Source organism: Oryctolagus cuniculus, chromosome 7 (genome assembly GCF_964237555.1).
Source record: "Oryctolagus cuniculus chromosome 7, mOryCun1.1, whole genome shotgun sequence".
In the NCBI taxonomy this organism is placed as follows: domain Eukaryota; kingdom Metazoa; phylum Chordata; class Mammalia; order Lagomorpha; family Leporidae; genus Oryctolagus; species Oryctolagus cuniculus.
The window spans coordinates 113,329,250-113,353,376 of record NC_091438.1 but is presented as its reverse complement, the minus strand read 5'-3'; the positions used below and the strand labels follow the sequence as shown (position 1 = coordinate 113,353,376).

Below are 24,127 nucleotides of genomic sequence, written 5' to 3'. Positions count from 1 at the left end.
TTGTATTGTGAGACCTTGTATGAGATGTCGACTGTCACTTATGTCATGACTCCCCTTTGAGTATGACCTTTTTCACTGGCTGCTTTCAAGATTCCTTCTTGGTCTTTGTCTGCATAATTGCATGCCCAGGTGTGGTGGTCTTTGGAGACATCTTTCTTCATTTTGTGAGTTAATGTCTTTCGCCAAATTGAGTGCATGTTTGGCTTTTAAATATCTCTTCTCTCCCCTTGACTCCTTCCTCCTCCTGTGACTCTAAGTACAGGTATTTAGGGCCTTTGGCTACTGTCTCACAGGCTCCTGAGACAATCAGGGTGGGTTTGTTTTTTCAATATATATTCTCATTCATATTCACATTCTCTCTCTCTCTTTCTGTCTCTCCCTCCTCATTGACTTTTTTTGTGTCATCTTTGGTTGGCTATTGGGTTCACCTGCTGTGTTTACATGTTACCTACTATAATTTACATATTACCTACTGTAATTACATATGTATTTTCATATTTATTTCAGATATTCTATCTGTTGATACTAGAATTTGAGTTTTTAATGCATTTCTTTTACTGTTTCCTGTTTGTTAATTACAAGATTTGTTTCTGTCCCTGAGCATTGGTAATCTTCCTGCTTTAAAATCCTCACATTCTTATTCTAACATCTGTGTCATCTCAGGTTCAGTGTCCATTAAATGGCTTTTATTTATTTTTTTAAAGATTTATTTTATTTATTCAAAAGACAGAGTTACATAAAGAGGTAGAGCCACAGAGAGAGAGAGGTCTTCCAATGCTGGTTCACTCCCCAAATGGCCGCAATGGCCAGAGCTGGGCTAATCCGAAGCCAGGAGCCAAGAGCTTCTAACGGGTCTCCCACATGGGAGCAGGGGCCCAAGGACTTGGGCCATCTTCCACTGCTTTCCCAGGCTATAGCAGAGAGCTGGATCAGAAGTGGAGCAGCCAGGACTTGAATCAGCGCCCATATGGGATGCCGATGCCTCAGGCCAGGGCTTTAACCCGCTGCACCACAGTGCTGGTCCCAGGGCTTTTCTTTTAAACATGGATTGCATTTTGCATGTTGCTCGCTATGTCTAGAAATTTAGTGTCATATCATGGACATTATGATAAGAAACATGGGGTTATCTTTATTCTCTGAAGAATATCGCTTTTTTGGTTTAATTCATTGTTTATTTGGCTCAGCTTAGACTCCAGGTTTTGTCTCTCCTGTGATGAACTGTACTGAAATCTCTGTGGAGGTTTTTTAGTCTTAGCTGGGCAACGCATGATGTTCTGTGCATGTGTAATTCAGAGATTATGTAGCATTTATAAACACAGTGTTGGACTCCCGTTGTATAGCTTTTTCCTTTCTGAGATCTCCTTCCTCCAATTCACTTTCTACCCACTGTGGCTGCCTTGAACCCTAACCTCTCATTTATTAACCAGGAAGAGTATGTATCTCTGAATACATACTTTTTGTCATTGATTGGGGCCTACCCTACGCGAAAGTCTAGAAAGTCAGCACACACAGATAGTACTGTTTTCCTCTTCCGCAGATTTTCTTTTCTCCAGTGTCTTCCTGATTTGAGCTATTCTCCAGCATATTCAGATAATTCTTTCCTTTCTTTTTATCATTTTACTGAAATATAGCATACGTACTGAAAGAGGCACATAAGTGTACAGATAAATGAGATTTTTGTCGCCTGATCACACTTTTTTTAATAAGATTTTGTTTATTTATTTGAGAGGTAGAGTTACAGAGAGAGGGAGAGACAGAAAGACAGGTTTCCATCCACTGGTTCACTCCCCAAATGGCTGCAACAGCTGGAGCAGGGCTGATCTGAAGCCAGGAGCCAGGAGCTTCTTCCGGGTTTCCCACCTGGGTATAGAGGCGCAAGCACTTGAGCCATCTTCTACTGCTTTCCCAAGCCATAGCAGAGAGCTGGATCTGGAAAGGAGCAGCCAGGACCTGAACCAGTGCCCATATGGAATGCTGGCGCTACAGGCAGAGGCCTAGCCCACTATGCCACAGTGCCAGCTGGCCCTAATTACACTTACAATAAACACCCAAATTAACAACAAAACAATACTAGTACCACAAGAGTCCTCACTCTTCCCCTGCTCTCATTTTTTTCTATTTTTTTAACGTGGGAAAGAAGAGTATATTGTTGTCTGTGTAGTATGATTCAGTGAAGCATTGTTTATAACTAAATACCAAATGTTATCACATCCACACAGTTTGTATACTCTTTCTATATTAACTACCACAAATAAGAGAACATATCATGTTTGGCTTTTTGGATCTGGCTTATTTCACTTAGCATAATGATCTCCAATTGCATTCATTTTGTTGCAATTGTCAGTATTTCATGTTACCTGTGGGGGAAATCGGTATGATGTGTGTGATATTCAGCCATTGTAAGAAGTAGAACTCCCGAATGATAGTTTCAAAAACAAATAAAATTACTGATTGAAGCCCTTCTATGTCTTTCCCGTACTTAGAATAACAATTTTACTATGGCCTGCTTGTTTCACCCCTACTTACCACTTTTCAATCCTCATAGTATGCAACCTTGCTCCTAACTAAGGTCTAGTCTCATCAGATTTCTGTCAATTCCTAGGACCTATAAAGCCCTTCCCTCTGTACAATCTTTGTATTTCTTATTCCATTTCCTTGGAAATTATTGGCTCCTATTATTTTTCATGGTTTGGTTTAAATATTGCATTCAGAGAGGCCTTCTCTGACCCTTTGTAAAATCCATGTCCTTATTGTAGTAACCTATTTATTTCTTACAGAGCACTAATCACTATCTCTAATTATGTTTATTTGTTGACTATTTCTTGCAATAGATACCATCTCCAGGTGGACAGAGATTAAGTCTGTATTAATTGCCACTGAAATCCCCTGTACTTACTATGTTTGAAACAGAGTAGGTGTTCAATTAAGAAGTGGTCAGTCAATAAAGAACTTTATCAGCCTATGCTACATATGAATATTGCCACATTCACTTTCCCTTTGTAGGCAGAACTTTGTGACACCAATGACTTTTCATTATCTTTATATCCTTAGTTATTGGAGTGATGCCTAGCACAAAGTAGACATATGTACATTAGTTTAAAAGGAAAATAAACTGATTAACGAATTGTAAAAAAAAAAAAAAATGCACAAAGCTAACAACATCACCAGTGAATGAAACTGACTAAACCAGCCATGCATTGAACCAGAGCAGATCTACTTCTAAGTGAAATTGTTCTTTGTAAACTGGCATTAAAGATGTAAGGAACCACAGTTCATATTTTCTGCTAGGAACTTCAGGACTAATCCTTCACAGCAGCATAGGTTTCACTTCCATCTTTCATCTCGAGGAAAATCAGGCAAAGATCTCTAGCTTACAAAGAGAAAGACAAAGTAAGGAGGGGCAGACATTTGACCTAATGATTCAGACACTGTTTAAGATACTCATGTCCCATACAGGCATGCCTGGGCTCAATACCCAACCCCTCTCCTGACTTACACATCCTGCTGAAGCACACCCTGGAGGCAGTGGTGCTGACTCAAAAAATGGCTTCCTGCCACTTGCAGGAGAGGCTTGGACCATTGTGGCATTTAGTGGTGAACCAATGGAGGGGTTGGGATTTCTCTATCCCTCTTAAATAAAGAATTTTATGAAAGTAAAGTGTTAACCTGAATGACAAAAGTTACATTACAGGTTAATGCAAATTGAAAGGAGGCAGTTGTGAAAAGTGAGCATTTCTCTGAGCCCATTGATTTCTTTTTCAGCAAGACAAAGTGAATGACAGTGTCAAGACTAATAACTAAAGCGGATTTTAATGGGAAAAAAAGCTCATCATGCACTATGATAGCTTCATTTTAATAAAATGACCATTAAGTTTCTTAAATTCAATTCTTGTCTGTGGGCTCTTTGCCAACAGTTTTGTATCTCAGGCACTGCAGTTCTATTTTTAATTTTACAAACACTTAACTAATTGTTGTATTCATCTAGTAAATGTTTTAGAGAGAGAACCAGAGAGGGTCTTCTCCAAGATCATGCTCCGAGACAGGACTGAACTCAGTTCTCAGTGTTGTTTGTGTTACATTCTCTCAGCATATCAAGGGTCAGATACTCAACCACCTACAGGAAACAGTGTAAATGGGCAGAAATGTTGGCAAAGGAATATTCCTCACTTCTTCACAGAAGTTTCTCTTGCAACTCACAGAATTCTAGCCTTGAATTCCTTGTTCCTTCCTTCAACAGGCAGGATGTACACAGAGAAATTTCTCTCCACTACAAGTGAAATATTACTGCAATTGGGATGATAAATGATTGGAGTCTGTGTCCACTGTTGGAGAAAGGCAGGGAGCAGCGAGGCCTTCCACAACAGCTTGCACGCCTGTCTGAAAGGATCAGTCATCACTCACCTCCAGCTGACTCTTAGCATAGGGGAGTTTTGGCAGTCCAATGCTTGACCCTCTTAAATTCTTCAAGAGAAACCAGAATATGGACTTCAAGGGAAATCTCCCAATTTTAAAATGTTGGTTCATTTTAAAAACATTCTGTGTCCCAAATGAAATAGATCTGTGAGCCAGATGCCACATTATATTGCCCAGTTGTGATCTCTGTATAATACTGTATCTATTACATTGCCATTTGCCCGTGTTCTAAATGCAGATTCCATAAAGAAGGACCTAAAAAATCCGCACTATGTATTGTAAGATGATTTTCCCCATCGATCTAGACCTAAAACACCATCCTGAAGAAGACCTGACTCTACTCATCTCAAACTTCTTTTCTATCCTCCCTACTGTTAGAGCTGCCTGCAGAATTAGACTAGCTCTGTCGATATGTTTTTAAAGCATAGCATTCTTGCCATGAAGCTGCTTCTGTCATTAGAAAATAAATAACCCCCAGTGGGTCACTGTGTTCTTCCAAATTATGCTACATGCATTAGCAAATAGAACATAAACAGAGGGCTCAAGCTTGGGATCATGTTTAGGAACAGGCACTGCTAGGCTATTAAAATGACTGCTTAGTTATTTGACAAACTGGCTCACTCTTTATTAAGCAGGTGGGCTTTTACCACCAGAAGCTAAGGAAAATGAAAACTACAGCTGATCACTTGGGATCCTATTCACTGAACCATTTTTACTCCTTTGGTATTATCCCCTTCTCTTTCATAATAGGAGGAGGCTTCAAAACATTCATAGGAAATGAAATTAAAAGATAAAAATTATAAAAATCTCAACTTTATCTTTCAACATGAAGTTCCAAAAAGATCAAGACAGTGTTACAGGCAATGATATCAGCCTTTTAGTCCATCCCTAAAGAACTGAGCATTCTAGAAATTCAAACTTATCAGTACAGTTGTTTTTACATCGTTAACTGAAGGAAAAAAATGATATTTTGGGAATCAATGTTGTTGCATAGTAGATTAAGCCATTGCCTATGATGCCAGCACCCCATATCAGCACCAGTTCAAGTCTTGGCTGCTCCACTTATGATCCCTCTCTCTGCTAATGTACCTGGGAAAGCAGCAGAAAATGTCCCAAGTACTTGAGCCTCTCCACCCACATAGGAGACCTGGTTGAAGCTCTTGGCTCCTGGCTTGAGCCTGGCCCAGCTCTAACATTGCGGTTGTTTGCAGAGTGAAATAGCAGATGGAAGATCTATCTTTCCTTCTCTCTCTGTAACTCTGCCTGTCAAATAAATAAATAAATGTTTTTTTTTTTTAATTTAAGATTAAGAAGCAGTTGCTATTTTTGTGGCATAGTAGGTTAAGTATCTGCCTGTGGCTCCAGCATCGATTTGGGTCCTGGCTGCTCTACTTCCAATCCAGCTCCCTGCTGATGGCCTAAGAAAGCAGTAGAAGAGGGCCAAGTGCTTGAGCTGCTGCATCCAGGCAGGAGACCTGGTAGAAACTCCTGGCTCCTGGCTCAGCTCCAGCCATTACAGCCATTATAGGGAGTGAACCAGCAGATGGAACACCTCTCTCTCTGTCTCTCCCTCTCTCTGTCTGTAACTATGCCTCTCAAGTAAATAAATAAATGTTTAACAACAACACCAAAAAAGATTGGGAAGAAAAAAATTAGTCAGAAGGAGCCAAATCAGGATTATAAGGTAGATACCTGCTATTGTCCTCTTAAGACTCTTGGACTACTTCCCTTTTTTGATAGGAGGAATAAACAGAAATACTATGATAGAGAATAATACCTGGAGAAGTTGCGGTTTTTCTGTGAAAGCTTTGTTTAACTTTTTCTAAACACTCTCCTAGCAAGCAGATGTTATCTCTAGAAAGGCAACATCATAAATGTCCCAAGCATCCCACACAACTGTCACCATGACCTTTACTGATAACTGGTCCACATTTGCTTTGGCTGGACAACTTGTACCACTTGATAACCATTAGTTTGGTTGTGCTTTGTCTTCAAGATCACACTGGTGAAGCCATGTCTCCTGTTCCAATTTATTAGGAAAAAAAAAAATGCCTAAAGATCTCGGTCCCACTTAGTTTAGATTTCCATTGAAAGTTCTGCTCTTGTCTGCAACTGATGTGGGTGTATTAGTTTAGTATACATGGGACAGAAAGCTTGCTCCACTTTAATTTTTCAGTCTGAATTGTATCACTAAACTAGTTGAGATGTCTCTCATGTTGCCTGTTGTTTCTGTAGCTAATTGTCAGTCTTGTTCAATCAGGGCATGAACAAGATTAATTTTTTTCCTCCAAAATTAATGTAAATGATCTGCTACTGCAGGCTTCATCTTGGACATCCATCTCATCCCTTCCTAAAATGAGTCCTCCATTTAAAACCTGGCGATTTCTCTGGGACACTGTTTCTATAAGTTTTTTAATAAAGAATCAATGATTTCACCATTCTTTCACCTAAGCATCCATTTGATACATGTTCATGCTTCGTTTTTAGCTGAATTCATGTTGTTCTGATAGAGGCTCTTTCCAGAGTAATGTCTTATCTTTCTTGCTGCCTCAAACAAGATCCTGTTCAGACATGTTATTACATGTTAAGAGTTACATGAGTATATTCTGGTAGAAAATTTGAAATGCATGCATCATTTTTTCATAATACACATTTTCCACAGGATCTTTGAGGACCCCCTCATAGGTATTATGAACTGAAAGCCACCCAACAGATGCTCATCACAACCTTCCCCACAATGCAAGTTTTATTATTCCCATTTTGTATAAGCAATGAGGCTCTGAGAGGTTAAGTAACTTTTCCAAGATTGCACAGAAGATAAATTTAGACTGAACATTTCTATCTAAGTCTATTTCCAAAGCCCTTGTTATTCCCACTGGGACACTGATTTAAAAATGTAAGTTTTATTATTTTTCAATTATGGTGAAGCCAAAAGGTCAAGAGACAATTACTGTTGGAAAGGGAGTTTGTTCTTCACATTTCCAAGGAGGAGAGGTCACTGCACATAATACAAGGCTACATGGGGTCAGTGGGAAGGCAGAGAGTAAGGGAAAAACATGAGCAAGAGACTTTGTGTGGTGTTCATTGGGAAAAACAAGCAGGGTAGAGTAAGCAGGCTTCGTATTGGTTACTTGGTATAATTTCAGTAGGCTCCAGGGGGTAAGGCTTATGCCTCATTGTCTGATGTCCGGTGCTGGGGCAATTAGAGCACGGGAATAGTAGTCCTGAATGTGAGAGTAGGCCAGAGGAAGGAGGTGATGGGGAGATATGCTGTGGCTAAGACTGCATATGAACTGAAGTATGCTCCGAGGCAAGCTGTTCCCTATCTCCAGGAATTGGCTCGCCCTGGGAAGAACAGTTTCTCCAGGGTCAGCAGGGCCCCTGATGTCAAAGCATCAGAAATATGGAATGTGAAAAGGTGTGGTGAATACAACCCAGTTCCCTTTGTTCAAACCAGAGTTCAAAATCATCTGACTCTGATTTTCCTACATTCTGTAACTGGCCAGTCACTAAATTTGTTTTATCTTCTTCAGAGTGGGTCTCATTCATTCATTCAAGATGCCAGGCAATGTTCCAGGCACTGGGGAGTGGGAAATACTGAACTCTTGCTTTAAAAGAGAGATATATTGTGGGATAAGAGACCTACATATAAATCCAATGACCACTAAAGGACTTACTCAACACTACAGAGAAGCAAGGAAAGGAAATATCTATATCTCGTCCCCCCACTGTCATCCTCCCATCCTTGTCTGCACTCTCTGTTCTGCGTATGCCCCAAAACCTGTTTTCCTTCACTCTTTTTCATTGTGTTCCCCATATCAAAATAATTTCATATGGCCTCCAATCCAACAAAACCGTAAACACTTCTCTGTCTGTCTGCATCCTCTTTCTTCTGTATTTCCATGACCCAATTTGTTCTCTAATTTAATACTCAGTTTCCCTATGACCAGGGTGTGCATAGCACAAATAGATACAGGTGAAAAGTGTCATAAATGCCACCAAGGTGAAAAGTCCATGGTGCTACATAAGCATGCCTTCATCAGAACACATGCATCCCGTGTTTTGTACATTGGTATTTATTGAGCACCTATGATATGCCCACCATGAGGCTAGTCCAGCCCTTACTGTTCATGACCACGTGTGTCTTCCCATCTTCATGCCTCTACCCATCACAACCTCCTTGCTGACATGTCTGACCTGTAGCTCTGAACTTCCTGGTACTGGCTTCTCTGCTCAACATTCACCTTCCTCATCCATATAATCAATCTCAAAGAATTGGCCCTTGCCTATGAGTTACTGTATACTCTATGTATTGTTTGATATTTCCTATGTCTAACTGTATCTCCAAAGCATAGGCAGGTGTCTGATAGATAAGGGATTTGGTAAATACCAAACAGTTGCACTCATGTGTACAGTATCAAAGCTAGGTTCTAAGCTTTCCTTTGGAAGCTCCTTTAAATACCCCTTCTCTGAACTCCTATAGAATTCATATAGAAACTAGAAATTTGATTACAAATCAAGTAATCCCTTTAATTATCCATCACTAATCCCAGTGGGATCATCTTGATGCTCTCTTATTGGATTACAAAACCTTTGAGGCTCCGGAATATGCCTTATCATAGTCACACAAGATAGAAGCTATAGAAAGTGTTCAAAAGCCGAATGATTTTTTTCATTGAAATGACCAATAGCATTGGTACTATTTTGAAACTTTTCTATATGGCTACACCAATGGAATTCAACAACTTACATTATACCTTGAACTTCAATAGACTCATATGATATAGTACTGAAGAGCAAAGGCCTTAGCTACAGAGACACTTCAATTTGAGATCTACATCTGTCACTGACTCTCCTGTGACCTGGAGCACGTTCCCAATCACTTTTGTGACCAATTTCTTAATTTTATTATGAATAAGAGTGCCGTCTTCAAAGGAGGTCTGTAAGCAATAAATGAAATAATGTGTGTAATGTTTAGCATAGTATTGATGAGTCTGTAGATTTTACTATTGTTGGTATTCTAGTAGGCACATTTTACTTTCTTTTTTTAATTTTTTTAAAGATTTTATTTATTTTAGAGGTAGAGTTACAGACAGAGAGAGGGAGAGACAGAGAGAAAAGTCTTCCATCTGTTGGTTCACTCCCCAAGTGGCTACAACAGCCAGAGCTAAGCCAGTCTGAAGCCAGAAACCAGGAGCTTCTTCCAGGACTCCCATTTGAGCTTCTTCCAGAACTTCTACTCGAGTAGGGGTGCAAACTCTTGGGCCATCTTCTACTGCTGTCCCAGACCATAAGCAGAGAGATGAATTGGAAGACGAGCAGCTGGGACTAGAACCGGCACCCATATGGGATGCTGGCGCTGCCGACAGAGGTTTAGCCTACTACACCACAGTGCTGGCATCACACTTTACTTTCTAGCACTTTCCTTTTTCTATTTCATAATGAGGCTGGTTTTTTAAGGTTCAGAGCTGTTTAGTGACTTCCACGAAGTCACAGAGCGAGAACCCAAAGCTTGCCTCTGGATCCCGAGAACAAATTTTCTTCCTCTGTACATCACCCTGGCTCTCAGGAAACATGCTCAGAGCCTGTCCCCATGAGGCCAGAGTAGCCAGTCTATGCAGAGTTTGAATGAAAATAAATCAGTTGGAATGGTTATTTTAGAGTTCTGGACACTGAAATAAACATTCAGAAAATACACAGAGAGGTCCAGGAACTCAGGCACAGTGCTGTGTAATAGCAAGCAGAGAAACAGTTCTGATGCATTTTACATGCCAATTTGTTCAGAGTCACCAGGAGGATTAAGGAGTAAAACTGAGACACAGGATTTCAAATGAGAAGATGGTAATCTACAGAGCCCAGACATGGCTGTCCTTAGAGAGCTGTTCCAGTTTCCCGTGTGACAGCTCTTCCATCAGGAGAGGTGGTCTTGACAGCTCTGGGCACTGCATTTACTGGGACTCCCTCATCATCGTCTTTTCCACTCAGCTTCTCTGTTATTAAGACTCAGTGAGTAATTTAAGGTTTGACATCGCCCTGGGTGACAGCCTGGAATGGGAGGAGAAGATGATAGAATCCAGAGACAGTTAGTGCTTTAACAGCCAGACCCCCTACCAGGTACCTTGAGTCACCCTTTCTCATCACACCTCAGCCTTGAGCCTGATGCTACTTTCTGCTACCAGTTCAGCCTTGGGAGTTTCATTTCCTGCTATTCTTCTCTTTGAACGTCTTTGTTTAATAAATCCCAGAGGCTGGCACTAGATTTGGCACAGCTGGATTTCCAAAAGAGTTGATTTAGCATTTTAATGTTCTTAGATTGTCCATGGACAAAGAATTGAAGGAAACAGACACTTTAATATATCTCTTTTCTGGCTTAAGTATAAATTAGAAAGGTTATAAAATTGACCCATCTTTCTTGTTTTTCAGATAGACCACATGGTGCAAGGTCACGCTGCTTTCCCAGAACTACAAGCCAAGGCCACAGCTAGGTAACTACTCGTCCTGTTACCCTCACAGCTCTGCTTCTGTGACTGCATGCAGGGCACTCACTGTGGGCAATTGCATGTTCTTTGGGTCCCATGAACAGTGAAATGTGGGTAGTACTTGGTTATAAGGTAGTCATTCCGATTACGCAGACATATTTGTGTTCACTTCTAAAACAACATCAGAGAACACAGGGTTTCTCCAAGAACATACCCAATGCCCGTGGGTGATAAGATCTGTTGTAAAAGGACCATGGAGTTTGGAATCAAAATTTGGGCACACATTCCATGTTTACTTATTACTAGATGGATGACTTCGAGCAAGTTTTTCAGCCTCTTTAAACCTGCCTCTTCATCTGTAAATCTGAGGATTATAACTGATCTAGTAGTTTCCGGGGTATGTTAAGTAAAGAAAGGTGAGTCTAAGGAGTGTTTATAATGTGCTCCCTTTCATATAAGAAACAGGATATATAAGAAAATATGTGTGTCTATTCATTTTTGCAAAAGAAATGCAGAAAATTAAATGAGAAATTAATGACATTAGTTACCTATGGAGGATGGGTTGGAACAGGACAAAAAGAATGGGGTAATAAGAATGGGGCAGTAGAAATTTTATACCTTGTTGTACTTTAAGTTCTAGAATCATAGTGACACCTCATGCTTCCTCCCATAAATATGTATACTTACATACACATATACCCAGAATTGGATGTACACAGAAATAAATATAAATATGTACATTCATATGTGAATATACATGCATCTGTTCCCTACTCTTTCTGCTGAGCTGACCTCAAAGCAATGGCACCCTTGGAGCAATCTGCACATCTAATACTGAGGTCTTGGTTTGTAAATACTATTCTCTTATTCTTCAATAAAAGTAATCACAGCTACTTAAAAAGATGGCTGATTCTGTGGCTGAGGCAGGGAAAACACAGGAACATATTTTGGTGCCAGAAAGTAAAAAGTTTACTCAAAGTCCATAGGCCAAGCTTTAATAAACTCTTATTGGTCTAACTGGGAACAATTTTCTCAACAAATTGAATAATGAGCATATAAAGTAATTCAATGAATCTCTATTGATATAAGGAAATACCTGAAGAAATATATAAGTGGAGAAGAACGGATAGTCTTCTTGTCCACTGTAGGGACTATGGACTTACGGTAAAAGAAATAAATAAGAGCAGGAATAGGAGAGAGAGGAGGAAGAGGGGTAGGAGTGTGGGTGGGAAGTCAGGTATGGTGGGAAGAATCACTATGCTCCTAAAGTTGTCTTTATGAAATGCAGTAAGTTTGTGTTCCTTAAATAAAAGCTTTCTGGGAAAAAAAAAAAAAAAAAAAAAAAAAACGAAATGATGGGTGTGAGAAGTAAAAGTAATGGAAGCAGAAACACCACCGTTAGGCAAAGCCACAGTCTTGGCTGTTGCAGGCAGGGATCATCAGTAGATGCTAAAATCAGTATAGGTGTGATGGAAGATAAGACATTTGCAAGCCCAGAAGGTTTCACCACAAGACACTTGTTAATGCAAAAGGAAAAACGGTCACGTTACAGTGGAGAAGTCCGACAGACAGCAGCTACCTGAGCGATCATAGCCAACAGCACCAACAGTAAGAGAACGCAGGCCTTCTTTTTTTGTGCACACAACCTCATTTCTGTGATATTCTTGCCCAAAATCTATAGTCTTAATGTAAACATGAGGAAACATCAGACAAACCCAAACTGAAGGGGATTCTACAAAGTAATCAGCCAGTGTGCTTGAAATAAGATAATGAAGCTTTTTTTTAAAAAAAGATTTATTTATTTATTTATTTGAAAGTTAGAGTTACACAGAGAGAGGAGAAGCAGAGAGAGAGAGAGAGAGGTCTTCCATCTGCTGATTCACTCCCTAATTGGCCACAACAGCCAGAGCTGCACTGATCCGAACCCAGGAGCCAGGAGTTTCTTGCGGGTCTCCCACATGGGTGCAGGGGCCCAAGGATTTGGGCCATACTCCACTGTCTTCCCAGGCCTAAGCAGAGAGCTGGATCAGAAGTGGAGCAGCCGGGTCTCAAACCAGCACCCAAATGGGATGACGGTGCTTCAGCCCAGGGCGTTAACCCTCTACACCACAGTGCCGGTCTGATAATGAAACTTAAATAGTGAAGGATCTGTGCAGATACAACAACTAAAAACAATTTGTGATCATGGTTTAGAACCTGGACCACAAACAGGACCTTAGTGAAGAAAAACTGTTGAGGATTCAAACACTGGTAGACTACTTGATAGTACTAATATTTATATTAACTTCTTAGATGAGTTTTCTACTATTTTTGCAACTTTTTGTGTAAATCTAAAATTATTTTGAAATAAGCACTCATAAAATTATTATAAATCAATAAATTTCAAGATAAGAAAGCTTACTTGCTGGGCTTTTTAAAGAAAGTTAAGGTATTTTACAACAGTCCCAGAGTTTAAGTCCAAGATGAAGTTCATATCATAGACTCTGGAGCCAGGTTGCCTGTGTCTCAGCCACACCCCTTATTTGCTGTATGTCCCTGGGAAGTTTGTTTAACCTCTCTGGGCTTTGGTACCTCACTCTAAAGGGAAACAATTATAAACACCTCATAAGATTGTGGAGAAAATTAAATGAATTAGAATTGTAGCTTGCCTATATATATATATATATATATATGTATATGTGTGTGTGTGTATATATATATATATATATGTATGACAGAGTTACAGAGAGAGGTAAGGACAGAATCAGAGAGTGAGAGAGAGGTCTTCCATCTTCTGGTTCACTTCCCAAATGGCCACAACAGCTGGAGCTGAGCCAAAATGAAGCCAAGGGCCAGGAGTTCCTCTGGGTGTCCCACGTGGGTGCAGGGGACCAAGGACTTGGGCCATCCTCTGCTGCTTTCCCAGGTGCATTAGCAGAGAACTGGATCAGAAATGGAGCAGCCAGGACTAGAACTGGCACCCATATGGGATGCTGGCACTGCAGGCCCAGGCTTCAACCTGCTGCACCACAGCGCCAGCCCCAGTGGCTGGCCATTAGTGTTAATTAATTGCCAAGCCATAGTAAGTGTTCTTAAGTAATGCTGGTAGTGATAGAAATTGTTGTTGTGGTTTTAGCAGGTAGGTGTGTTATATATTCCATTCCACCAAGGTGCTCACTGGGGAGACACCTGCACAGAGCAGCAAGAGAATTTGGACAGTGTGTTGCCAGGGTGTTGAGAAGGAAGATTGATCCTGGCAAGTTGTTGGAGAAAGCTGCACAAGCTTTCCCTTCTAAGTGCTCACTGATTTTGGCACCATTACCATTGAGAGGGATTACACCATGTAATGCATCAATTAGCACTCTGAAGTGGCGACCATATAACCAAGAGGAAGGGCCTCCCGTACTTCAGATCATCAATAAACCTCTTTAAATTGTGCTCAAAGTCTTGTTGGTTACATTCTTACACATTTGTCTCTATGAGGAGATGTAACTTTCATCATATTCTTGAAGGGATTCAGTATTTTTTTTTTTTTTTTTTGGACAGGCAGAGTGGACAGTGAGAGAGAGACAGAGAGAAAGGTCTTCCTTTGCCGTTGGTTCACCCTCCAATGGCCGCCACGGCCAGCGCGCTGCAGCCGGCACACCGCGCTGATCCGAAGGCAGGAGCCAGGTGCTTCTCCTGGTCTCCCATGGGGTGCAGGGCCCAAGCACTTGGGCCATCCTCCACTGCACTCCCTGGCCACAGCAGAGAGCTGGCCTGGAAGAGGGGCAACCGGGACAGAATCCGGTGCCCCGACCGGGACTAGAACCTGGGGTGCTGGCGCCGCAAGGCGGAGGATTTGCCTACTGAGCCGCGATGCCGGCAGGGATTCAGTATTTAAAAACCACTGATCCAAAGACAGGAGTTCAGAGATTGCTATTCCCATCTGAGCACCAGCATTATCAGTATGTGATCTCAATTTCCTTATCAGAACATGGAATTGTAGCAGAAATTTAGCCAGAGATAGTGCTGGGCTTTGTAAATAGAATTAAGATGATAACTCCTCCTCCTCATGTTATTACTGCTGCTGATTGTAGAAGAGGGGGAAGTTTTAAAGATGTTGCTCTAGGATCAAGTAGCAGATGTCATTCAGCCATTTCTTGCCCTCCTTGTGGAAAGTCTAGAGGAATTGCAAGATCATTGGAGGGGCTGGCGCTGTGGCACAGTAGGTTAATCCTCTGCCTACACTGCCAGCATCCCATATGGGCACTGGTTTTAGTCCTAGCTGCTCCTCTTCCCAGCCTCTGCTGATGTGGCCATTTGGGGAGTGAACCAGCAGATGGGAGGCCTCTCTCTCTCTCTCTCTCTCTCTCTCTCTCTCTTTCTCTCTCTGTCTGCAACTCCACCTCTCTCTCTGTCTGCAACTCTACCTCTCAAAACAAATAAATATTTTTTTTAAAAAAGCAAGGGTTTTAATGCTCAACACAAACTTAAGGGATAGTTACACTTCAAATGAAATACTTAGTGAAATAAAATACTTAAATCTTTCAGAACATTCTTTTATAGATGAACCTTACGTGAGTCGTTTTTAACTGAAAATAGAAAAGAAGGAAAGATTCATGGGCTAGCATGCAAACTCAAACAGTGGTGTTGGGTAGACTAGAAACAGACATTTCTAGAATTCAGTCTTGAATTTAAAACTGGATTTAAGTCTCACCTCGTTACTTAACTGCATACTGTCTTCCAATTACTTCCTCGTGTATCATTTCCTCTTTCAAGTTAAGTTTATCCAAAGTATTGCCTGTATCTTGGCCTCTATTTCCTCCGTTTCTACTCCTTTCTTACTCTCTCCAATTTGAATTCTGTTGCCATGGCTCCCTGAAACATTTAATACATTTAGGTCATCATTGACTTTTGTTTTGGTAAATCTGCAGAATGTTTTTCAGTTCCGTTTCCCAAGTTCTGAGCGGCATGTGATGCCAATGATCACTCCTCCCTCCTTTACCTATACTCTCCTATGTCTCTGAGTCCTCCTTCTTAATAACCTGTTCGAGTTCATGATCCTTTTCCAGGTCATTAGCATAAGAATTCTTCACAGTTATATTCCCTGTCCTCTACTCTTCTTTTTTCTATCTCTGCTAAGATGGTCCCAACTACACTCTTGATTTGATTTATTTCTATATTTTGATGACTCTCAAATTTTATCCCCCACTCAGATAATTAGTAGATGTCCAATAAATTTTAGTTATACTTTCCTTCTGTATTACTGCACAAAAGAAAGTGCATCTGTATCTTATCAGATCTCTACAGATGAGAGGAATATTGTAAGAGTAGAGGACGTCAGGTCTTAGAAGGAAATTGCGTATTGGTTGTGAAAGTGAAGTTAGCTGGTTTAGAGGATAAATCCCCTGGAATCAGGAACCATGTGCCAGTTTGCTATGACTCGGGGCTGTCTAAACAGCAGAGCAGGTCACCCCTACCTCAGGGATTAGCAACAGAAAATCCTGTTTGGAACTGTGGAAACAAGTGTTGATAAACAGATTGAGTATTTTATCCTCTTGATGTATCATAATCCTTTTAGGCCCCATCTCTGAAGAGAAATGTTTTGTGGGCTTATAAATTAAATAAACAATACCTACACTGTGTCCCTACGTGTAACTGGCAACGGAGTCTGTCTTTGTATGGGGCCAAATATGCAGCTGTTTTCACTTCATAGCCAGAGATCACCTCATATGATCACATTGATCATAACATCATCTTTTTCTCCTAAAAGCTGCATATTATCGTCTCAGTTCTCTTATTGAATCTTAACTACCAGTGTGTCATAATGAGGGTCTGGTGACAGCAGGGTTTGGAAAAAAGATGTTGCACGATCCACAAGTGCTGGATTCAAGGTTGGCAGCAGTTAAAATCCAGATCCTCTGACTGATCTGTCTCCTGAGTGTCTTACAGGCATTTATGATACAAGAGTGAACAAAGCACAAAAAATCCTTGCTTTCATAGAATCTGTACACACACACACATGCACACACACACACATACAGATACATACATGGCACATGCATGTCATAAAGGAACTTCAGAAAGTTCATGGAAAATTTATTTTTGTGCCAAGCAACTTGGAATTCTTGCATAATGTTTTCATAATAGGCATTTTCCAGGATCTTTTACAAGACTCCTGGTATGGTGCAAAAATCTGTAAATATTCTACAGGAATAGAGAGATCAGTAAAGAGATATAGAATAAGGGATATTGGAATGATGGATGGGAGTTGTTTCAGGTGGGGAAGCTGTCCGTGGTGAGGTGACAGTTGAATAAGACTTTGAGTGAAAGGAAGGAGCATCCCATGATTCTTCGGGGAAGATACCTCCAGATCTAAGGAACCACAAACCCCAAGACCTGGAGCCAGCTTGGTAGGTCAAGAGGCCATGGTGGCTATACCAAAGTGGCAGTGGGAACCACATAAAGGCTGAACATCAGCCAGGGCCAAACCATACAGGTCATTGTAGGTAACTGCAAGGACTCTGGGTTTTATTCTAGGCTTTAGCATTGCAGTAGGGGAAAGAAACACTCAGATTTACCTTTTAAAATAATTGCCTTGACTGCTCTGTGGAGAATAACCTGGAGGCACAATGCAGAAGCAAGAAGAAAGGAAAGATATAGTCCCTGGGCATAGCTGAGCAAACTCATAGTCCACTGGACAAGGAGACTTGTGAACAGAAAAGCCCAGACGAGGCTCAAGTGTGTGGTACAGCTGTGAAGTCATCACTTGGAACACCTGTTTTCCATATCCATGTCCCTAGGTTCGAATCCCATCTCTGTTTCAGATCCAAGATCCTGTTAATGTTCACCCAGAAAGGTCAGCAGATGACAGCTCAAGTACTTGGGTCCCTGCCACTCACATGTGAACTGTGAGACCTGGATTGAGTTCCAGGCCCCTGCCTCAAACCTGTTTGTTCCAGGCATTTAGGGAATAAACCAGTGTGTGATTAATATCTCTCCTCTTCTCTTCTCTTCTCTTCTCTTCTCTCTTCTCTCTTCTCTCTTCTCTCTTCTCTCTTCTCTCTTCTCTCTTCTCTCTTCTCTCTTCTCTCTTCTCTCTTCTCTCTTCTCTCTTCTCTCTTCTCTCTTCTCTCTCTCTCTCTCTCTCTCTTTCTCTCTCCCTACCCCTTCCTCTCTTTTTCCTCCTCCCCCACCCTCTTGGATAAATAAGAAAAACCCAGGAAATTAGAAGCCAAAGTAAGAAACTGTTAGCCAAAGGAAAGTGGTTAATCATTCATTGCTGGATCCTAAGCAGAGAAATAATGTAATCAGTGTTACTGGGGAAAATCACTATGGCCAAACCAGAGAGCCAGAACATTGCCATCTGACGCCCAGCTTCAGTGGGCATCATGCCAGGTGAAGAGCTCTGTGTTTTGTCCTGAGGACAATGGGGAGGAGCCACTGAAGGGTGCTGGGTAGGACTGGGAACCATAATCCGAGTAGCACTCTGGGAGAGTCATTAGGGAAGGATGCAGAAAACCTGACTGGCAGTGGCAAGATTTCAAAGAAGGGGAGATAGTGTCACAGGGCAAAACTCTAATCCAGGCATTCGAAAGTGGTCTGAGTAAAGTAGCAGCAGTGGAGCTGGAGAGAAGTTTCCTAATTACAGGGATGATATTTAAAAGGAGTCCCCAGGTCCTGATGAAAGATTAACTTGGAAGTTGGAGAGATGAGACAAAAATGATACCCACTGAAACTCTACTCCCCATCCTCCATGGGTGCTTGCACAACCACTGAAATAATGGTGACCTTGATTTAACCAAGACCAAGAAGACACAAGGAAGAGAAGGTATACCAGGAGAGAGGATGAATATCATATCAGACATTTTTATTGGAGTTGCTTGGGACATCTATGAGGGGCAGCATTGGGTGGGTGGGTACTTGACGTGAACTTCATGAGAGAAAATTGAGCAGGAGATTAGGGCATGTGTTTGAAAGTGCTAGACGGTAACGAGTCATGAAAGCTGGAGGGGATTACCCAACAGTGTATGAATAAGAAATAAAAGGACCAAAGGCAGATCCCTAGGAGACTTCAGATGTCTAAGAAACAAGCAAAGGAAGAAGTCTAGCTAGAGAGGAGTTAGAGAAATCCAGACAGCTTAGTGTTCTGGAAAGGAAGGGAAAGACAACAAATGAAGAAGTGTTCAGGTGGAAAAAATGCAGGAAATGATCCATTAAAGTTGAAACAAAGAGGGTATTACTCCACACAGTGGGACCAGTTTTAGAATGGGGCAGACAGAATGCATATTGCATTGTGTTATGAAGTAAGAAACTGCAGACATAATGTGGAAGCTTTTTTTTTTTTTGCCAAGATTTTCTTTTGCTGCTAGAAGAGGCATGAATATCTTTTGTTTTACCATGTTCTCTGATTTTTTTTTGTTTGCAGGTATGATCACCCTACTTCTGGGCAACCTATGAGTTTAAGAATTAAATGTGTATGTAGAGGGATAGGGGAGGCGCTCTCTTCATTTCAGATTATAAAATCGGGGGGAGGGGAAGTATTCTCCGCCTCTAGGATTAAAAAAAAAATTGAAAAGAGTTTCCTGTGGAAGCAAAGGGGAGGGAACTACTTACCATTCAATCACTTATCATTTTGTAGTGCACTATATTTAATCTGCATAGCATCCCAAAAGGTAGAAAATATTTGCTTCAGTTACAAAAGAGTTGACTAGGCTCAGAGAGGGTTAGTGTACCTGATCACCTAGCTGGTACTCTGTGAAATTACTTAATGACTATTGAAATTATATTTTCTTTTCATACCCCTGGGAACTTGGACAACAAGAATTTCTTCCTCCAAAACAAGACATATTAGCCTGGAGTTCTTGAGAGGATAGGAGAAGCAGCTACTTGGGATCACAGTTAATACTCGCATGTGACTACCCATCTGGAAGATGACAGGCTGCCTTCTGAGAACGAATTGATAAAACATATAAATTAAACAAAGTCCACACCAAAAAACATCCTACACAGTTAAAATTATGTGTACAATGATGTGCATTAGTTATTTTAATGTCTTCCAAGTGCATTTCCTTTTGAGTTATATACTCAGATAGCACACATGTTACCGCGTAATGGAAAAAACATGTAGGGCAATGGCTGCATCCAAAGAATAAACATACAGCTGTGAGGAGGTTAGGAGCCAAAGGGTTAAGCATATGCTGCATTCCCCAGGGATCTCATTAGTGCATGAGTGACCATATATGTAGAGGCTAAATGAGTCTCCCTGTTTGCGAAGACCTGCAGTAAATGAGACAATGATGAATCAATAGTAATTAGGCCAGTAGGTTCTTATTGACCCAGATGTCTGAAACCAAATGCCCTGCTCTGAGATTCCTTGAGAGGCAAAATGGGAAGATTTATACACTTGTGCTTCTTTAAAAAAAAAAAGAAAAAGGCTTTAAGAGTAATGATGAATTCCAAAATTCAGAGTTGCCAGAATTGAGGCAGACTCTTGACTTCTGGAAGAGAAGATGTTCTAGAGACTCTTGCTGTAAATGGGATTCCTGTTGCACCAGCAGCAGCAGAGAACTAGGAGAAAGAAATGCAGGATGTGATCACATTCTCTCCCCAGATATTGTTCTAGCTCGCATTCCATGAAGACCTCAGGGTGGCCTTTCCTAAAGCTGTAATAGAACCATTCTAAAGGAGGGCTTGGCAAATACTTCCTGACCAGAGATACAGCAGCCTAGGGCTTCCAAACCACAGAGAGAAGGATTTAAGCTTGGACAGGTTCTGTGCTTTCACAGCTTTGAGCATCTTCTCTGTAAAGGGATGGTAATGATACTTCCCTCCCAAACAGGGGTGGGGGCCTGGTGCACACTCAGAAGGGCAGCCATTGTGGCTACGGTCGTTGAGCCTTTTCCCAATAAAATCATTCTTCCTTCTATTATGCAAGGCGGAAGATTTTTACAGATAGGAATAAGGTGGTATAGCAAGAAGAAAACACGTAGAGAACAGAAGGGCTGCCCTGGCCTCCATACAGCACAAATGATGGGAATTAATTTGAATATCTCTTAAAGGCCCATGTGCTGAAGACCAGATGCCCAGGATGGTGCTATTGAGGAATGGTGAAAACTTTAATAGGTAAGGCTTAGTAAGAAGACCCTAGGCCATTGGGGTCATTTCCTAGAAAGGTAGTTCTCACATTATTTCTTGAGTTCTCACTCAAGGGTGTAATAAAATCCCAGGTTTGAACCCAGTCCCTCTCTCTGTCTCTTGGTTTGCACATGATGCTTTCTTCACAGACACTCTAGCATCCGCCATGAGGCCCCTCACCAAAATCTGCCTCATGCTGTTTGGATTTTTAGCTTCCAAAACTGTGAACTAAATAAGTCTCTCTTCATAGTAGCTTGTCTCAGGTATTATAGTAATTAAAGGTGATTAATTATACACAGATAAACACATTTACACACACACAGAGCAACTTTATTTTTCTATATTGGAGTTCCAGATAAAATTTGTATTTAATAAAAGAGTTCCACTTGATAAAGGGGAAAAAGAAAAGTTTGAAAGGCACTGCTCTACTTGTTTGTCTTCTTTTGCTTCGTTTTATTATTTGAGAGGCAGAGAGATAGACCTAGAAAATGAGCTCCCATCTGTTGGTTCACTCCCCCAAATGCCTGATATGTCTGTCTCTGGGCCAAGCTGAAATTGGGAGCCAGAGACTCAATCCAGGTATCCCATATGGGTGGCAAGTACCCAAGTACTTGAGCTGCTATCTACTGCCTCCCAGAGTCTGCATTAGCCCAAAGGTAGAATGGGGAGCCAGATCTGGAGCTCAAACCCAGACACTCTACTTTGGAATGTGAACATCCAAACTGGTGTCTTAACTACTAGGCCAAATGCCTTCCCCTTTTTGTTTGTTTTCTTATACTTAGTTTAGGAAACTTTCAGGAAATTTATAGATCCATGGGGATATTTATGGCTTCACAAAACTAGAGCAAGAAATTGCTGAACCTTACTTTTAAAACACTTTCAAAATACAAATCATAAATATGGTCTGAGGTATTTTAGACATTAACCTCCTTGGACATTGATTTCCTATACTTTTTTTCTTCCATTCATCAAGCCATATTTTAACCTTAAAAGCAGTAATTCCAAGGACATCCGTAGAAAATGGCACAAATGCTAATTTCAGATATACCCACTTTCCTTTACAGACTTTTGTTCAGAACTCTAAGAAGATACAACTTTTTTTTAAGATTTTATTTATTTGCTTGAGAGGTAGAGTTACAGAGAGAAAGATCTTCCTTCCGTTGGTTCACTCCCCAAATGGCCACAGCGGCCGGAACTATGCCGATCTGAATTCAGGAGCCAGGTGCTTCTTCCCAGTCTCCCATGTGGGTGCAGGGGCCCAAGGACTTGGGCCATCTTCTACTGCTTTCCCAGGTCATAGCAGAGAGCTGGATTGGAAGAGGAGCAGCCAGGACTAGAACCAGTGCCCATATGGGATGCCAGCGCCGCAGGCAGAGGATTAATCTGTGCCACAGTGCCAGCCCAGAAGGTACCACTTTTAAAGAAGAGGAAGCTAACCAACTTTCATCTTTGTGCCATGCAGTAAGCTTTAACCTAGTTAAATAAATTTTTTTAAAAAATAAAGAAATGGGGGCCAACATTGTGATGCAGCTGATAAAGCTGCCACCTGTGATGCCAACATCCCATATGGGCACCAGTTTTGGGTCCCAGCTGCTCCACTTCAAAACCAGCTCCCTGCTAATGGCCTGAGAAAGTAATGGAAGATGGCCCAAGTGTTTAGGCCCCTGCAACCTATGTGGGAGATCCAGATGAAGTACCTGGCTCCTGGCTTCAGTCCAGCACAGCCCTGGCCATTGTGGCCAATTGGGGATGAACCAGCGAATGGAATATCCTCTCTCTCTCTCTCTCTTTCTCTCTCTCTCTCTCTCTCTGTCTCACCTCCTCCTCTCTGCCCCTCCCCCATAACCCTGAGTTTCAAATAAATAAATAAATCTTTTAAAAAAGAAAATACTTCACTTAGTGGGATACACATTATTATATCTAAGTTATGATTGGGAAAACTTGAAATTCAGAGGGATTAAGTCACTGGCTCATGTTACCCTGCTAGGATAGGCAGAGCAAAGATCAGACTTGGTACTGTGCTGACTCCCAGACCCCATCAGCTTCTCCCTGTCTGTTACCTGAACATATGAGGAAGGAGAGAATTGGTCTGATAGAAACTGAGGCTTACAAAAGGAGAAAGAACTTAAACAATGTCATATCATGGGTTAAGGTTGGAAATCATGTCTGTAACTCCTGACCCTAATTGAATTCACAACATTCAATCACTTTCCTTAACAAACTCCTATCCTAAATCCAGGAACTTATATTCGCCTGCATATATCATTTCATCATTATTACTACAATTAGGCATACTGATTGTAATAAATCCTTTACATATGTATGGTATTGTGGAGGTTACAAAATGCTGCGTCTTTGAGTTATATAATCTCCTTTGATCTTCCCCATTCCCCTATGAGGTAAGTGAACAGAGATTATGCTATCTGTTTTTACAGATGAGAAGGGTCTGGTTCAGGAGGTCTGAGTACCTTTCCCATGGTTGCACACCTACAAAGGGTGACATCATACCTGGACCCACTCTTTGAATTCCAACCCTCCCTTTCCACAGGACATGCCACCTCTTCTTGGTGACAGTACAGTGTGACTCACTCATGTCATAGCTTCTCGGGCTTTGAGGTAGTTTCTTTGCTGAGGCTTTGGGAACCTGGTTACTTTCCCCGGTCTGATATGGAAACACAAATGGTTTCTTTCTGTAGAGCAATCTGCTCCCTGACCCTACTCCCCTTTTAGAAACAAAATTCATTTCTCTTGCAGTTGCCAGAGTGTATATGCATATTTGAACAGTCACCTGGATCTGATTAAGAAGGCTCAGTCTGTGGGTTTCCTCACTGTTGATTTACATGTTTGGCCAGATTTCCATGGCAACCGGTCTCCTTTAGCAGATCTGACACTAAAGGGCATGGTAAGTAACTTGCACGAAGTAAGTCCTTGCATGAAGGTGAAGGCAGACTAGAGGGTTCCAAAGTTTAGAGGAATGAAAAGCAAGGAGAGAGGAGAAGAGGGAAAATAGAACAAAGCAGGCCGACAGCCCACTGGCTTCTTGAAGATGCACTGCTGTTGCAAAGGCCGCCATCGCTGCTCCCGGGGTGACCTGCTGAAAGCTACTGCCTCCCAGGCAACCTTCAGGGCACTAGCAG

The 24,127-nt window shown here is 41.4% G+C and overlaps 1 protein-coding gene and 1 long non-coding RNA gene across 23 annotated transcripts in view; one reads left to right on the top strand and one right to left on the bottom strand.

The window, feature by feature from the left end:
* Positions 1–23,748, bottom strand: part of LOC103350169 (uncharacterized) — a 51,829-nt gene extending 28,081 nt beyond the window's left edge. The window contains exon 1 of the long non-coding RNA XR_011390688.1: positions 15,571–23,748. This is a non-coding gene — a long non-coding RNA (uncharacterized lncRNA). The remainder of the gene's footprint in view (positions 1–15,570) is intronic.
* Positions 1–24,127, top strand: part of FGGY (FGGY carbohydrate kinase domain containing) — a 532,663-nt gene that overhangs the window by 363,153 nt on the left and 145,383 nt on the right. For all 22 annotated transcript variants that reach the window (XR_011390684.1, XR_011390683.1, XM_070078420.1 and 19 more), the window contains 2 exons: positions 10,837–10,898; positions 23,745–23,892. Coding sequence is in view for 20 of the 22 variants with exons in the window: in XM_070078420.1 (XP_069934521.1) it covers positions 10,837–10,898; positions 23,745–23,892 (210 nt within the window). In the remaining 2 variants the exon portion in view is untranslated. The remainder of the gene's footprint in view (positions 1–10,836; positions 10,899–23,744; positions 23,893–24,127) is intronic.